This window comes from Fulmarus glacialis, unplaced genomic scaffold (assembly GCF_000690835.1).
Source record: "Fulmarus glacialis isolate BGI_N327 unplaced genomic scaffold, ASM69083v1 scaffold18127, whole genome shotgun sequence".
NCBI classification, from domain to species: domain Eukaryota; kingdom Metazoa; phylum Chordata; class Aves; order Procellariiformes; family Procellariidae; genus Fulmarus; species Fulmarus glacialis.
In genome coordinates this window covers 44-16,818 of record NW_009223995.1, presented here as the reverse complement: position 1 = coordinate 16,818, position 16,775 = coordinate 44, and the positions used below count along the sequence as shown (strand labels likewise).

The 16,775-nt window shown below is 53.0% G+C and overlaps 2 protein-coding genes across 2 annotated transcripts; one reads left to right on the top strand and one right to left on the bottom strand.

The window, feature by feature from the left end:
* Positions 1 to 1,271: 1,271 nt before the first annotated feature.
* LOC104079846 lies at positions 1,272 to 3,354 on the bottom strand. Its single transcript, XM_009582021.1, has one exon. It carries the CDS (start codon positions 3,352 to 3,354, stop codon positions 1,660 to 1,662), a length of 1,695 nt encoding a protein of 564 aa, XP_009580316.1. The 3' UTR covers positions 1,272 to 1,659.
* Positions 3,355 to 7,597: 4,243 nt separating this feature from the next.
* On the top strand, positions 7,598 to 13,463 carry CD8B (CD8b molecule). The gene is made up of 5 exons (XM_009582019.1): positions 7,598 to 7,643; positions 10,386 to 10,736; positions 12,582 to 12,677; positions 13,216 to 13,305; positions 13,423 to 13,463. Exons 1-5 carry the CDS (start codon positions 7,598 to 7,600, stop codon positions 13,461 to 13,463), a joined length of 624 nt encoding a protein of 207 aa, XP_009580314.1.
* The last annotated feature ends 3,312 nt before the right edge of the window (positions 13,464 to 16,775 follow it).

Sequence of the window (16,775 nt, the reverse complement as noted above, 5' to 3'; positions counted from 1 at the left end):
CACCGGGTCCTCCCAGTGCTGCAGGGCCCAGGTCAAGGCTAAAACCTCCCTCTCATAGTCGGTGAACTGCTGCTCGGCCGGAGTCAGGAGGCGTGAGGCATGGGCGATGGGGAGGAGGTGGGCACCGTGCTGCTGGCCCAGGGTGGCCCGCAGACCCCTCCCCGCGCTGGCCAGCTGCAGGATGTAGGGACTGTCCCCCCGGGGACGCGCCAGCATGGGGGCTCGCGCCACACTCTCCTTTAGGGTCTTCACCGCCTCGTCCTGCTCCGGCCCCCATTCCCAGGGGGTGTCCTTCTTCAGGAGGTGGCAGAGGGGCGCAGCTTTCTCTGCGTAGCCCTCAATGAAATCCCGGGAAAACCTCAGGAGAGCCAGGAAGGACCTCAGGGTGGTGGCATCGGCTGGCGCCGACACCTTCTGTATTAACTCAACCCTCTGCTTCTCCAGCAAGCACCCTTCCTCCCTCAGGGTCACCCCTAGGTAGGAGACCTCCTTCCAGCACAGCTGGGCCTTCGTGGGGCTGACCCTGAAGCCCATCTTCTGGACAGCCTCCAGCACCTCCGCCAGCACCTCCAGGTTCTCCTCCTTCGTCCGGGTGTGGATGAGGACGTCACCAGCGCAGGACAGCACGCTCTCCCGATGGCTGAGCTTCTCCCACATCCTCACCACGTGCGCGTGGCAGATGGCGGGGGCATTGTGGAAGCCCGGGGGGACTCTGGCGAAGGCAAATTGCCGTCCTCGAAGGGTGAAGGCAAACTTGTGCCAGGACTCAGGGTGCAAGGGGATGGCGAAGGACGGGCTGGTCAGGCTGAGCACCGAGAACCACTCGGATCCCCTGGAAATGGCCGCCATGATGTCGGGGTACTTGGCCACCGCAGAGGTCCGCAGCGGGGTGACACGGTTCAGGGCACCGAAGTCAACCGTCAGCCTCCACGTTTTCCCATCAGCTTTCCGCAGGGGCCACACTGGGGCGTTGCTGGTGCTCTGCTGCTCCACCAGCACCCCCTGCTCCAGCAGGGTTTTGACTGTGCCCCACAAGCCATCCTCAGCCTCAGCCGGGTACCGGGGCTGCGGCTGAGGAGGGGGATCCGGCCATTGGCCTGCCACGACAGCGTCAATCTGCCCGCAATCCAGCTTACTCCTTGCCCAGACCTGGGGGAACTGCTCCGTGACCCGTTTCACTCGGGGTTCCCACTCAGGGTGGACCAGGAGCCCGGGGGCTTTCACCGACATCACCCTGTGACTCGCAGGGATGACAGGCGCATCACTTTGGGGGCAGTGTAACAGCGCTTGGTTTGCCAGGTCCACCACCACCCCCATCTTTGTCAGCGCGGAGATGGCTAAAATTCCCGGCTTTCCCTTCATTTCCATTTTCCCAAATTTTTCAGACCCTTTGGCAGTCCCAATTTCAAAGGGTACGGGCCCTGTGAACGGCACTGAGGATTTTTGGCCGTTCGGCCCTGTTAATTCAATAAGTTCACAGGTTTGGAAGAGCCCGGCTTTGCCAGGGGCCATATTCAGAATTGAATAAGAGGCACCAGTATCAATTAACATCACTTGTCCAAGCACCCCTCCTCCAATAGTTATATCAACTATCAGGCGCCCCCACGAATCGGTCTTAATCGGTGCCACAAAAAGGGGCGATGCGGGTGCCTGGCAGCCCTATTGCTGAGCCTTAGACCCGGGGTCAATCGGGTTGGAGCTGCTGTGCTTTTTGGCCTCGTGCAGGGCCAGTTTTCGGAAAAGCTCCGCGTCCGGCAAGCCATCGATATCCTCCTGCTTCTCGTATTTTATCAAGCGCTTCCTCAGTTCGGCCCGCCAAGGGTTGGACTTCTGAAACCTCAGCCCTTGCTGGTTCTCCTTCCCCGAACCGCCCTTGCCATCAGGATCTTTTCGGTTGTCTCCTTGCATTTTTCTCACCCCTGCACTTTGGAAGGACATGGCTGAGGTTTTCCCTTTCTTCCCCCCCAGCATGTACCCCGGGAACGCCTGCTTTTGCAGCTCAAAATTCTGGGTCAGGATCTGCTCCAGCTCCAACAGTGGCTTTCTGGCTGCATCCCCGCCGGCGATCACCCGCAACGGGGGCGTCAGCCCCACCACCAGCGGCTCCTTGAATTCGGGCCTGTCAAAATTGAGGGGGGAGTCCTTTGAGCCGGGCAGCCCAGCTATCTGGTAGAGCATCTTCTTACGGTTAACGTAGGCATCCGGCCGCTCCTCGGGGTTTTGTTTCTCCTGGTGGAAGAGCACTAAGGGGTTGACCTCTGGGAAGAACACCTTCAGCACGGCCAACTGGACGTCCCCGATGTCCTGGACGTTGCCCATCTGCACGTCCCCCGGCAGCGCCGCGAAATCATCTGGTTTCATGCACTTTCTCACTACGTCTATCAGGTCACTCACCAAGTTGCCGCTCTGGCACCTGGGCAACCGCTGGGCCCTGGACAGCCAGTTGACTGCCGTCTCCTTCGTCAATGGCCCCAGCATCTTCCCCACTGTTTTGAGCTGCTCGGGGGTAAACCAGAGCACAGCCCTGTTGGTGTCTATGGCCTGCAGTGGGCCATGGCTGGCCGGCTCATCGGGAGGGTTCTTTTTAATTTTGGAAGCCTCCACCTCCCCTCCCTGTATCTGGGACATCTCCTCCCGCAGGGGAGCATAGGGGGATGGCCTGGTGGGGCCATTGGCACCCCACACGTCATCCTCGTAATCGTAGTGGGGCGGGTGCGCGTCCGGGGAGTCCTCCCCTTCGCCATTCCCGAACCGGCTCCTCTTGCCTTGGATGGCAGCCACGATGCCCCTCGACACCCCCAGCTCTGCCTGCAGCTCCTGGATCTTGGCGTGGCATACCTTGTGATCGGGGCCGGTGCCCCGGTCCCGCTGGACGTCCTGCAGGACCGCCCGCACCGCGCTCTGGGCATCGTGGGTCTCCCCGATCCACTTGCCGACCTCCTTCTCCAGCTCCTCTGTTTTCAACTTCTCATAGCCCAGCTTGCTCTCCAGCCGGGTGATCTCCACTGCGCTCCGCAAAGAGTCCCCGCACAAACCCTGCACCTCTGCCCGCAGGTTGTCCACCTGCATTTTGAGCTCGCCCTTGGCCTGCTCCAGTGTCTGCACGCTCTCAAGAGCCTCCTTCAGCAATTTGGACAACTCCCTGCCCACCATCAGCAAACCCTGCAAAGCCGCTCGCTTCTTGCACTTGTTTGTGGGTTTGGGCTTTTTGGTCTCCTCCGACCAGCTCTCCCACTGCTGGCACAGCTGCTGGTACGCCTCCGGGCCCTGGAAGGCCCCCGGGGACCAAACTGGGGGGAGACACTTTTGGAGCACAAACTGCTCCAACTTCCAGTTGCTAACGATGTCGGTCATCATAGTGAGGGGAACAAGATCTCAGACGGCTCCGTCTCAGGGCAAAGCTACCATAACACCAGCACCACTGACCCACCCGCAGAGGAAGGCTGCAACCCCGCGACCCGCCCCTCCAAAAAGCCCTCCCGGGGGGATGCCGAACCTGGTACCAAGGGAAGGGGAAGATGGGGACGGATGGCCGTGGCCGAGCGGGCAGGCCCCCTGCCACGACACACCGGCTCCCGGGGAGGGGACGGGGAAGGGACGTGGGAACGGGTGAAGCGAAGCAGAGGCGTAGTACGACCCCGATAATAAGATCTCACCAATCCTTGGCTGGACGTCCTGGCAGTCCCGGGGACCTGGAGACAGTCACTGCGGAGCTCCGGTGGATTCGGCACCTTTAAGATCAAGGTGTTCGCGAGGTCTCACCCCGGTGGCTTTTTATAGCCATGGCAGGTCGTTGTTTGGGGCTGATAATGCCTCTGTTTACTTTCTCGGTGGCTTTTCCTCCTGCAGGTGCTGCATCCCTCCCCCTGTCTCCCCAAGGACACTTTCCTTGTCTTTCCTTATCCTCTTTGGCGCTGATTAAGAAGGCTGAAATCACATGGGAGCAGCTGCTCTGCCCCTTATCTGTTTTGGGAGGGGGTCCAGGATTAGTCACCGCTCCCTCATGCTAACCTCTGCTTGCACCGAGTGCCCTGAAGAGGGAGAGCTGGAGCCTGTCCCCTCACCATCCATCCTCCCAAAGTCCCCCAGGGCCTCCTCACTTGCTGCACACACCGTTAGCACCTGGGTTTTGGGGGGGGATCACACATGGGGCTCACACCTGTAACACACGCCGTCCCTCCAAACTCCCCCTCCAAGCACAAATTGCTTGTGGGGGGGAGATGAGGTGACAGGAAAATTCATACAATTCGTAGTTTAGATCCATTTTGGCTTCTGGACTTCAAAAGCAGCATTTTTCCATGTCACAAACCAGCCCACGGCACGCCGGCGTATACCTTGGGGGTACCCCACGATGTGTCTGTGGAGCCTCCACTGTGACACTGCATCAGCTGAAGTACAGCTGTAAATCTGCACCTGCAAAGGCAGACGGACCCCCCCAACCTCGTCCTACAAATCACGTCTTAGCTCCGAGCAGTTTAAAAAAGAAAACTCGACCCGCTTGATTTTTTTTCTGCCATTACACTAAGAAAAAGGTAGTACTTATCTTAGTGAAAATGCTATCATTTTCATCACTGCTTTTCCCTCTAACGAAATACTCCAGAAGCTACACCTTTCCCTGAAATGAAATAATTTTTAAAAATTTAAAAAGCAAAAAAATGTTCACCCATGGCTGCTTGAGTCCTGGGGATTTTCCATCCAGCAGCCTGTTATCCCCAACGAGCCCTTAATTTCCAGGTCCTGCAGTACTGGCCATGTTGGACCAGGCTTGAGGCTGAGCAGCTCTCCCCAGTCCCAGAAGTCAGCCCAGAAAGCACAGAGGGAATGGATTTTTCCTTATTTTTATGGCAATTGTTCCTCCAGCCTGGCATTTACAGCCCAGCTGCAATTACCTCTGCTGCAACGTGGGAGTTTAGCAGAGGTGAAACCCCAGACAGGTCCTGCTTCTTGTCTGTAGGCCCCTTTCTTCTACCCTGATGCTTTGCTCCAACCCCCCAGAGCTGTAAGAAAACCATCATGGGGAGAAAATAAAAAGATGAAAATGTAACAGAGCTGGTGAAAGTGCAGGGAATTAGTGTTGGCATGGTGAGGTACATGGGATGTGGGCTGAGAAAAAGAAGAGGAGATATTTCCCCCTGAGATGGGCGAGCACCAAGATGGGACAGGGAGTTGGCTGGGCTGGGGACTGGGATGGTTGTCTTTCATTTCAGAAAAAGAATAAATTCCCCCTAGAAATTGTGCAGCCAAATAACGCAATTACACCAAAATTCAGCGATCCCCCCCATCTTGGCCCAGCCGTGAGCCAAACACTCGTGATTGGGAGCCGCTGTACCCCAGCAAGGTCACCAACAAATCTTGCTTGTGTTAGCAGATCAGTTCAACTCACACTCTTTTTTCCTCCCCTATTTTCTTCCCAGGACAGCAACCCCAGACAATGTGGGGATGTTATAAACAGCAGCTGCTCTCCTGCACGTTCCCACAGTGCTTTTATTTTTGTTGGTGATGGGCTGCCAGACAAAGGCATCCCACCTGCAAAATGTGTTCTTGTAGGAGCAACACCCAGTCCTGAGAACAGCTTGGCCGCCGGTAAACAGCTCAACTGCGTATAAACAGCAGCTTCAAAAAAAACGAAAAATTAATCCCTGTTCCAGCACACGCACTATGCTTTTACATTGCAAATATTCCTTTTTCTTTCCACAGGAGACACCCTATAAGTAAAAGCGCTGCAGGGAAGCATCTCTAAAGCTGCTATAATGGCCTGGGGAATCATCCCAAGCCAAAATATCTGCTTAAACACCCCAATATATCTGCTTAGACAACCCAGTGTCACCAGCCCTGCAGCAGCATTTGGTGCCCGGTGTAACATGCCCTATGCCCAAGATTGTAACGGTGACAAAAGCCACCTCTGGGAGCACTTTGGTCCTGGCCAGGAGGCCAGAAGATGCTCCAGGTGACAGCAGCGGTGAGAAAAGGGGGACGCAGCCATTGCAGCATCCAGGGTCGTTGGGCTCAGCTCACCCGCTTCACCATGGGGATAAAGGGAAAATTCACTTGCAAGTGGCATTTCTCATATTAAACAAACCCTTCCAAAAAAGAATTGCCTACACCCCGTTCTGGGGAGGTCCCAGTTTGGGAGTGATGTGAAATAAAAGGGTAAAGGTGAGCAGGAGGTAAAGAGAGGAAAAGCAAGAGTTGCTGTACTCCGCGTCAGGGTCTTGGCTCTGAAAAAAAGAGCTTAAAAGCACTGAAATGAAAAGCACTTTCTCTGCCAGGAAAGAGATAAGGAGTGATTCAGCCCACCCTAAAATTTAGCAGCCGAGCCCTTCGTGGCAAGGCTTTTGGTGGTTAGCAACCCGCTTCGAGCAGGAAATTAATTTAAACAGAAATGGGGAGGGGATGTGTTACAGCAACGTGGAAAAATCTGGTACAAAATGGACCTAAAAATTGCACTGCACGAGATGCAAAATCATTTTTCCTATTCATCCGCCAACTCAAACCCCGGGGGCGGTTTCTCGGTGCCCCAACGTGAGACCCCCCATGGGAAATCTCCCCTCGCTGGGGAGCCAGCCCAGGGGAGATGCTGAGGCTTTGTAAGGACCACGAGCATCTGCATGGCGTGGGCATAAAAGAAAACCGAACCCTGCTCAGCTGCCAAAGAGGCAGTGAATAAATAAAATTAATAAATAGAATTTTTTTTTCCCCAAACACGGAAATATTGAAGGCTGGCTGATACCAGTTCACCCCTGCAATTTCACATCACTTCGAACCCTAAACCCCGAGTGCTCCAAATCTCTCCCTCCCGAAGACATTTCAAAGCCACTCTGATATTTTATCTATCATTTAAAGATTTCTGCGTATGAGCTGCGCAGTGTCGCAGCTACCAAAGCAGCGACCGCTGCGAGGTGGGGAGCCCCGGCAGAATTTCCTTATTTTTGCGGTTTTTAAGCCACTAAATTTGTTTGAGGTTTCTTGCTCTTGGCTTCAAAGTTTTCTGTGATGCCTTATGCCTCTGCTTTATGGCAAGCTAGTTTGGCGTTCGGCATTTTCCAGGCCCGGAGAAAAACACCTCCCGCTAAAGATTCTGCTGAAGAAAACAACCCCACGGCTCAAATTGCATCTTCTCCTTATTTTGAATGCTTTTTGATTTCGACAGAGGAGAAACCAGCCAAAATTCTTCCTTTCCTTCTTTTATTTTTAATGCCAAGCTCCTACATTTGTCATTTTTTAAATGCATGGAGCTAGATTAAAAGAAGGAGGAAAAACTAGGTGATGAAATATGAAGAAATCATAATTAAAAATCAATAAGTTTCCATTTTTTTTCTTCCTAAAGGGGATTTCGGGGGATCCTGTGCAGTGCTGGAGAAGCACGTGGGGCTGCTGCCCTGATGCACACCTGGATTTGGGGCTCGGCGCAGAAGAAGCTGCCGGGCTGCGGCTCCGGGCGCTGCCGCGGCAGATGTTCTTTGGCAGCCGTTGGTGAGACATCTGTGCTGAGACGGGGAAGAACCTCCTGGGGTGAAGCCAGCCCTACCACCAAGAGGTGACCGTGCGTGGAAAGGGGGAGCTGGCACAAAACCCCTCCGTCATTGACTCCACCACCATGGCCCGGCTGTGGCTCCAGCTCTGCATCTGCCTCCAGATCCCAGGTAAGAGGGACACATCTCTTAAAGGTTGAGGGCACCTAATCATGCTGGAGCCTCTCCTCCACCCGGCTCCAGCACGTGGGATGCATTGCACAGCAATGGTATTTTAAATACACAGACACAGTATAGATCTACAGGATATTATTACCTATCACCACATAATTTTGGACAATGCTATTAATAACATGCTTTAGCTTTTGGTCAGCCCTGAAGTGGTCAGGCAGTTGGGCTAGATGATCATTGTAGGTCCCTTCCAACTGAAATAGTCTATTCTATTCTATTCTATTCTATTCTATTCTATTCATAGTGCAATATATAATGGTATAGACACCGCAGAGTTTGTTTTCAGTGCACCCTCTTAGTGCAGATGGACTGTGGGAAGCTGCTGATGGAGAAGTTAAAGTAGCACCTATCGACGCTGCCTGTGTAACAACAAAACGATAAACATCCCATCAAATTTTCTTCTACATCTATCCAAGGACTGAATGTTTCCCAAGGGCCACAGCTGGAATCAGTGTGTTATAAAACCATGCTGCCTTCTGCTTATTGCAGACAGGTTGCAGGAGGTCTGGACCGAATATATACAGTCGGTGTCGTGGCAAAGTAGTAGAATTACGCTTTACAGAACAAATTGTGCCATCGGTTCTTAGGTGGAAAGTGTTGAGAGCTTGAAACATCCATTAAATGTATATATTAGGGTGGCAGCTCAAGCTGGTCCCCCGAGACGTTGCCCAACCCAGATCCACAGCTGCCCAGCATCCTCACTAGAGGCTGTCAGGACTGCAGGGTGTTTTGTTCGCGTCGTATGATGGTCATCCAGCCACGGCATAACATGGCCAATCTGGCAGCAAACAGCCCGAGGCGCTTTATTGATTCCTATGTACAGGTAATATTATCCTGTAGATCTATATGGTGGGGTGCCCACTGAGAAAACCCCAATAAATTAGAGTTTGCTCCTCACGTGCAAAGGGAAAGGGACCGTTTTCGAGCTGCTGCAGGCTGCTCTGGCCAAGCACGTGGAAACAAACCTGTCCCACCCCCATTCCCAGTGGTCCCCTGCAAGAATATACTCCGGGAAAGGGAGCAGGGAGGTTTTGGGGGATGCAGGTGTGGCAGAGGATGAGCTTTTCTGCTCCGGCTCCATTCTAGCTCACCACACAAGCTTGACCACTGGCTCAAAGCTGAGCTGAGCATTTTCCAGGATCCTTTCTCATCCCTTCTGATTCATCTAATAATCTCTCTGACAGCTCAAGAAAAAGGTTTTCATGGGGGGTTAAGTTTCCCATGCCCATCAGAGCCAGAGCTCAGGGCAGCCAAGGAGACCCTGAAGCCACCACGTCCCATGGCCACACACATTTCATCCCCTAAAAAAACACACAGGTGTTTGCCAGAGCAAAGTTTGGGAGGATTGCACTCCAAAACCTGAAAATTATGTATTTTAATAATAAGGAGACATATATATTGCGGCAGTGCCAGAGGATGTGGTGAAATGCCGCGGTTGCTGTACAACACCTGAATTTCGGCATTGCAATATTAGGGCTGAAGCCTGCTCGTCTCTGCAGTGCGCCGGCAGCGATGGGATCATGCGATGGGGAGGAAGGCTCTGGACCTGTGTGAATCACCAGAGCTCTCTCCTCTGCCTGTCCCCATCGGGGACATGGGGGACATCAGGGCCATGGGCCACGGGGATGGCTTCAGGTGTTCCTGTGGTCGTGCAAACCCATTCCCACACCACTGGGTTTGCAGGGCTGCACGAGGCTGTTTGCAATAAGTACTGCAAGCAGCTTTGGGATTTTGAAGGAATAGGGACATTTTAAAGTAAAAAAAGCCAAAAAATGTGTTTTGTTGAGCTTTTTGCACAGCTTTAAAACACGCCTGGGAAACAGACGGGGGAAGTGAGAGTATCCTAATCTTCAGAGGGCTGTTTTTCACTCGGTCTCAGAGTATCTGCAGCTTTGCAGGACTGTTTGCCGAACAGAAAGGATCACAAGTCACCTGTTATCCTTTGCACAAGGACACATCCTCGCTCGCACACAGACACCGCTCACATCTGCCCGGGCCAAACACGACTCAGATAATTTCCAAAAAAGCTGCAAAGACCAAACAGGGCGATGCAATGGCAAACCAAAGCTTTCAACCCCACCGCTACCCCTCACTCCCTCTCCTTCCCCAGGTCTCGAAATTCATACGAAAATAATGTCGTCTGAAAACTAATATCAAATTGGCTCATTTTGAGATGTTTTGCCCATTTTTTGGTCTTTTTCTGCACCTGAGATGAAGTTTATCGGTGTTGCATCTGTTAGAACAAAAATCTGGCAAATAAGTGAGGCTCAAAAAAAAATCCCTTGAAAGAGAGGTGAAGTCTCTCCGAAAAATGAGAGAGAAAAGGAGGGCAGGAGAAGGGCATCCACAGGAGCAGGTGGGGATGCTCTTCCATGCACATACAGCCCCAAGAACACCCTCAAAATCATCCCTCCATCCCTCTCCCTGCCACTGAGCCTCCTCCCTAGGGTAAACTCTACCTATATAACCAGGCTTGACCAAAAAATAGCCGGGGAACCCAAAAAGGCCTCTAAGGAAATATGGGAGCAGCCTGATAAAGATGCTCCTGTTTCTCGCTTGTGTGATCCCCTGGTCTGTGACTGCTTGATCTTATTAAGCTCACAAAGAAAATCTGTACTTAGCATGGAAGAAAAATAATGAAAAGAAAATAATAACTATGTATTCCTGTCTCTTTTTTCTTAGGTTTCTGTACAAATCTACTTTTATCCCAGATTCCAGAGCATATTTTAGCCCAAACTAACAATAAAACAGAAATCGTCTGTGAGCTGAAGAAGGAGCATGCTGGGGTGTACTGGTACCGCTGGAGCCAAGAGAGGCAAAATTTCGAGTTCTTGATATTTTCCAACCCGTTGGGCAAAGCCATGTACGGCGCTAACATCAGCCAGGACAAGTTTAGTGTCCATGGGGCGAGTTCCCACACCTCCTACAGCTTGCACATCAGCCACCTCCACACCTCGGACAACGGCACCTATTACTGCTCCATCTCCCAGTCCTCCCAGCTCCTCCTGGGCAGCGGGACACGGCTCGGTGTGGGTAAGCATCACCCCTGGGGCTCCAAAATGTGCCACCGGCAGGCTGTGATGAGGTCCCCTGGGTAAGGGGTGATGCGTGTTGGTAGACCCTTCCCAATTTTGAGATGCAAGGTTGGGGCTCTGGGGTTTTCATGAAGAGACCTATGAGACTGGAGAAGTCAGAAAATACAGAAAATAGCTATATTTTAGGTCAGCTGCATGTGATAGTTCTTTTGCCACCAGCGGTTGCTCTGCTGTGGTCATGCCTTGAGCACCGTGTGGATCCTAGCGGCTTTGGATTTCCACAGGAAGACCCTCAGCCCCCAATATTGCCATGCCCTGCGTTTTTCTCATCCCCCGTGGTACTTTGGATGAGAGGCTGGATATGTACCCTGCTCAGCTCCCGGGTCCTCCCGCACCCCAGTTCTTCCTTACCCTTCCTCCACGTGATAAGAGCAGCATCAAGGCCAGAGGACATCACCCCTCGCATCGCTGGGGTGGGTCTGACTGCAGGTTTCAAGCCTGTCCTTCACATAAAGGATTGAATTGGGATTTAGTCCTCAAAGCTCACAACCCACCATCACTGGGGAACTCCAACCAGAAATCAGAGCTATCTGCGGGTGGCATTGGGGGAGTGATGCTTTACAGACCCTGGGTCATACAACAGCTCTTTTCAGCCCATTTTCCCCTTGAGCACCGAGCAGGGGGTGGTGTAGAAAAACTAATGTATTTGAAGTAGGATTCAGCCCTTTCTTTGCAGGCTTTTAGGGAGACAAATAACTTCTTTAACCAAGATGCTGCTACGGTTGCTGGCTCTTAATCATCCCCAGTGTCCCAGCCTTTCTGGTTTTTTTGCAAATACGCCCTGCACCTTGAGCTGGCTGAGAAAACCCTTTTGGATTCTTGCCGGCTTGAAGAAAAGCTGGCTTAAGATAAAAGAGAACTGTTTTTTATCAACTGGGCACATATCTATGTGCAAAGCAAAGCATGAAAAATAGGCCTGAAATTCAGCATGATCAAGGACACTCCAATTTAAAACTAAACACCAGCAGGTGCTCTGGGAGGACTCAGGCCCTGCTGGATATTTTCTTTCTTTCCTTTAGTACACATGATAAAACGAATTGTCTTTAAGTTCTTTTTCTTTATGTCTATTATAATGTAAGGGAGAAGTTGTCCAGGTAAATCCCAGGCACCTGATGTCTCACCTTTCCATGTAAAAGAATGGTGATTTCCATAGGAATTTCAGTCCTGGATGGAAGTAGAAAAAAATTAGTTCTGAATCACCCAAAATTTTGAGTAACTGGAGTCTGAGCGGTCAGATGTACAGCTATTTAATGACATTACTGGGATATTTTCCTGACGAACTTTACGGAGAGATGAATGTGCTCCGTTGTAATTCAGATACACCATAATAAATCTGGCCCTCATTTTATCAGGGGGAAAAAAAAATCCAATTTTGAGCAAAGATTAGAGCAATCTGAATATGGAAAAGACCCGGGGATCCCTTAAAACCTCCCAGTGCTACTGAAATCTCCCACTACCTGTGATTTCGTGCAGTGCTGATGAGATGGTGCCTGGCAGTAAATGTAGCTCGAGGAAGTTTCCTTTTTCCCTGCCTTAACCTTCTGCCCTTGTTTGCCTGGTGTGTTGTATTATTAACGCTTTTACAAGCTCTTGGTAACTTCTGTGGCCACCGAGGGGTTCAGGTCAAGCTCCCAGCCCCTCTGGATGACCCAGCCCTTTGTGGGGGTCCCTCGATGGGACTAGTTGTAAAAGTCAAAATTTCCAGCCCCTCCTGCCTGCTCTTTGAGACCTCCACTGCACTTGGTGCCGTATTAACCATCCTCTTCTCCTCCTTACCCACCAGTTGATGTTTTGCCTCTGCCTCCGAAGACCACTCAGGCACCGCTCTCCAAAAAGCCCGTGCGGTGCGTAACCAAAAGCAAAGCTGCTGGCAAGAAAGGTGCGGCACCGAGTCGGCTCAGGCTGCCTTGCAAAAGGGGTTTGCTGAGCTCCTGGGGGTCCCCAGGGTTCAGCTGGAGTTTGTCCTGCAGGGGTGGTCATCCAGGTCCACCTAGACCCACCACTCTGGATGAAGCTGACCTCTGCCTTTAGGAGAGGTTCCCTGGGATATACAAGGGTTTAGGGGCCAGGATGTACTTCCATTTAGCTCTGCCTAAGCTCTGCTGTCCCTTGGGTGTGCAGCCCCTGCGGGTGTAGCGTCATTCCTGCAGGCATGATGAATTCCCATGCCAGAGAGGACACCACAAAAAAGGTTATCGTGACTTATAGCTAAGTTCCCTGCAACGCCTTTGGGGTGGAATGCATCCTCCAAGGGATACCCCAGGGTGATGGTCATGTCCTCCACTCCTCCTGAGGACCTGCCTTGCTTTTCTGCCCTCCCCACCCCACCCTTCATCCCCCAAAGCAGCTGGGGCAGGATGATGCCGGGTGCTGAGCTGGAGCAGCAGCTCCACTCTGTGTTCCCTCCTGCTTTCCAGGTGCCTGCAGCCCCCTGGTCTGGGTCCCTCTGGCTGCCACCGTCCTGGTCCTCCTGCTGAGCCTGGTCCCCACCACCTACCGCCTCCACCGTAAGCATCCCACCAGCCCCAGGGGACGATGCGGGGTGTCAGGCCCCGGGACAGCCCGGGAGCGGGATGGGGAGCTGGGAGGGGGTCCCCGGGCTGACGGACACCATCTCTCCCCAGGTCTGCGGCGGAGGCTTTGGCTTCGTGTCCACAGGCAGTAAATCCCACCGGTTCCCCCCACCTCGGGCAGGCAGGGAGAAGCTACGGACCCTCCTCTGCACAGTGCTGAGCCCTGCCTGGACATGACCCAGGAAGGACGTTACAGGGGACAGACATGGGCTTGCACTGCAAGACAGACATTTCTTTCCTACGACGGACCACGACATTTTTCCTTGACACAACAGCTGGCAAAAGGACCAGGCCGGATTCTGCAGCGTGCTGAGCATTTCTCAAAGGGCGCTGAGCAGGTCAAACACCACGGCTGGCTCTGCACTGGGGGCACTGGGGCTGGCATACCGAAGGGATTCAGATGGGCTGGAAGGATGCTGTGAGCAACTTGGCTCTCCGCTGCGTTCATCTGTAGGACAGCACGAAGGTGCTTTTGGTTTCATCCTGCTAATGCTGGTTGATAAGACTTCAGTAACGAACGCTTGAGAGCAACCGGCAGACGCAGGGACAGGTCACTGCGCGGCCTGTAAAGGCCCTGTACAGGCATGTTCGTTAGCTATAATGAATATATCACTCAGCCATTTTGGTCTGCAGGCTGGTGTCTTGTGGCCCTGCTCAGTGAGGGACACGGTTGCGTGGGGAGCAAGGAACCATGGCCTCTGCCCAAGCAAGAGTTAAAGCAGAGCAAAAGCTCCGGGGGGAGCAGGTCTGGGAGGGTGTCTTCTCCCATGGGAGACTGCAAGCAGCCGAGAGTGGGAGAGGAAAGCCAGACAAAGCGATGTACGCAAGGCCAAACACCTGGCGCGGCCTGAAGGCCACCGCCGCCTCTGAGAGCAAACGGAGGCGGCCGGGGGCTGGCCCCGAGCCCAGCGGCACGGCGCCGCCAGCAAGAATTGCCCTGAGCCCCGCTCCTGCTGAGCCCCCGAGAGAGACGCTCGCGTGTGCTGAGCTGCAAGCGATGCCCTCGCGTGCTGAGCCCTGAGTGGTGCCTGCGTGTGCTGAGCCCCGGGTAACGCCAGAAGCAGAGTAGGTCTCCCCAGGGATGTTAACAAGGCTCAGCCCCTGCCCAGAGCTGCAAGGCTGACGTGGGGCTGGAAATTCGGCGCCTTGCTGAGCGCAGGCAGTGGGTGCTCGCCCTCGGATGCATCCCCAGCCCTGCATCTCTGCTCAAACACGGGCACCGGTGCAAGGCTGTATCGCCTGCAGTCAGTGCAAGGGGAGGGTGGTCCAGGCACCTCCTGTCCCCAGCGTGGCTGGGAAAGCCAGCAGCTATTTTTACTGCTGGGGAAGCAGCGAGGATCTCCTGTCCTGCACGTTGCGTGTGTCCTTACAGCTGCCCACGAGCCGAGGGTTGATGCGGCTCCAGCGTCCCCAGGGCCGGGGCAGACGCGGGTGTGGGAAGAGCTTGTATGGGTGTAAAACATCGCAGTCGCACAGCAGCATCCCTCTGGCCTTACCCTCCCTCCCCTCCCAGCCACAGGGCACTGCTGCTCTCCACTTTAAATAGGTTTTTCCAGAATGCTCGGTCTCAAACCCGGCCGTGGGTGCTCCTTGAGATGGATGTTTCCCCTAGATGATGCAGTAACAAAGCCGGCAGCAGCGCACACCGGGCCGGCTTTCCTGGGCTGCGATGCTCACCCAGGGTCTCAGGCCACCCAGCTGATGGCTCAGGGGACACCCACCCCAGGCTCCATCCCACCATCAGCTGCTGCAGGGATGGGATGCTAAAAGCAGCATCTTTTAGCCTCTGTGAAAGCTCAAATGAACTAAACCCATCGTTTTTCTACCCTGCAAGCATTCAGTGTGCAGAGCTTCACCCCAGGAGCAGATGATTTTTATGATACGTATTTTTTACAGGATAGCTGTAAGGATACCTCTTTGAAACTTGCCATAGGCAAAGGTTTATTATGTCAAAAACAGGCTTTTTCCCTTTGCCTGCAGCTGCTCTTGAAATCCCAGCTCCGTTCCCCCGCTTGAGGCATCCTGACCTTAATGTCCATCCCTGCTTCACCTCTCCCACCTCTCGCCCAGCACAGGAGATGGCCTCCCACGGCCAAGCAGCCGGGGCCAGGTCTGGGCAGCGAAAGGCAGGCAGCGACAGCCCAATCCTCCTCTCCCACGGGAAGGTGAGCAGGCTCGGGGATAACCCTGCCCGGTCCGCTCCTCCTCCCTCCATCCCATGCTCACGCCATGCCTGCAATGTCTGACCCTCGCTGAAACCCCCCGGGACGGCACCTTGCCTTGATAGACTTCAGCCACCCAATTATCCCTACTCTAACAATACCCGTTCAAAGGATGGGGTTTTACCCCTCGGCTCTCCGCCCGCCAGTGAATAACTGTAACAGGCAGCAAAGAATTTGCTCAACCCCTGAATTCCCCAATTTGGCTTCGTTGTTCCTTTATAAATTTGAAAACAAACAAACAAACAAACAAAAAACCCAAACCCAACCTCCACATCATCTGCGTGCAATGAAAACAGGAGAGGACAGCAACAGTCAAGGATGCTACGTATCCTGTTGAAACACAGGTTTAGGCAGTTTAGCAATGGAAATGATGAAAAATTTGTAGTAATTCCTATAATCATCTACAGGGTGTTTTAAGACAGTAAACCTCGGAGAGCTTTTAGCAGCAGATTTCACAAATGCAAAAGATGGTGAAAAAAGTCGCCTCCCATTTCATAGACTGTTTTCCCAGATCATATATAAGAGAGAAACAGAAGCACTAATAAAAAGATGCTTTTATGTCTGAGAAGGTTAGCCCGGTCCCCCGATATCTGCAACTTCTTCGGTTTTCTTTCCTACCTCGTCACTGTGCTGAGAGCACGATGACAAGACCAGCCAAGGGTCAGGGACGCCGAGTTGCGGCACGTGGAGGGAAAAGGGATGCTACCATCATGACAACTAAGGAGAAGATATTTCTGTGCGTCTCTGCTAATAATACAGCGCCCGGATCCACGGAGGGAGAGTTACGGGTAACAGCGTCACCCATCACAATGTCACCCCTGCCGCGATGTCCTGTCCCTAATTTATTCCTCATTTCCTTCCGAGGATGGACCAGCCTTCTCCCATCTCCCGCTGTCACCATCTCGCGCTGTCACCCTCCTCCCCGCAGCAAGGAACATCCGTACCTAGAAAGGAAAATAATGGGATTTTATATGTAACCCCAAACTCTCACGTGAGTGGTTAATAAATGATGTCACCTTAAATGACAAAAGGAGACGCTGCAAAAATTTGAACAAAGGCAAAAAACCCTGCTTTGAATAGGACAAGGAGGGTTTTGCAGATCTATGGGTTTAAGTACAAAGTGTTACCTGTGTTGTGCCCACCCGCAGGAATCATCAGGCAAGGAACTGTAAAAGAGGTCAA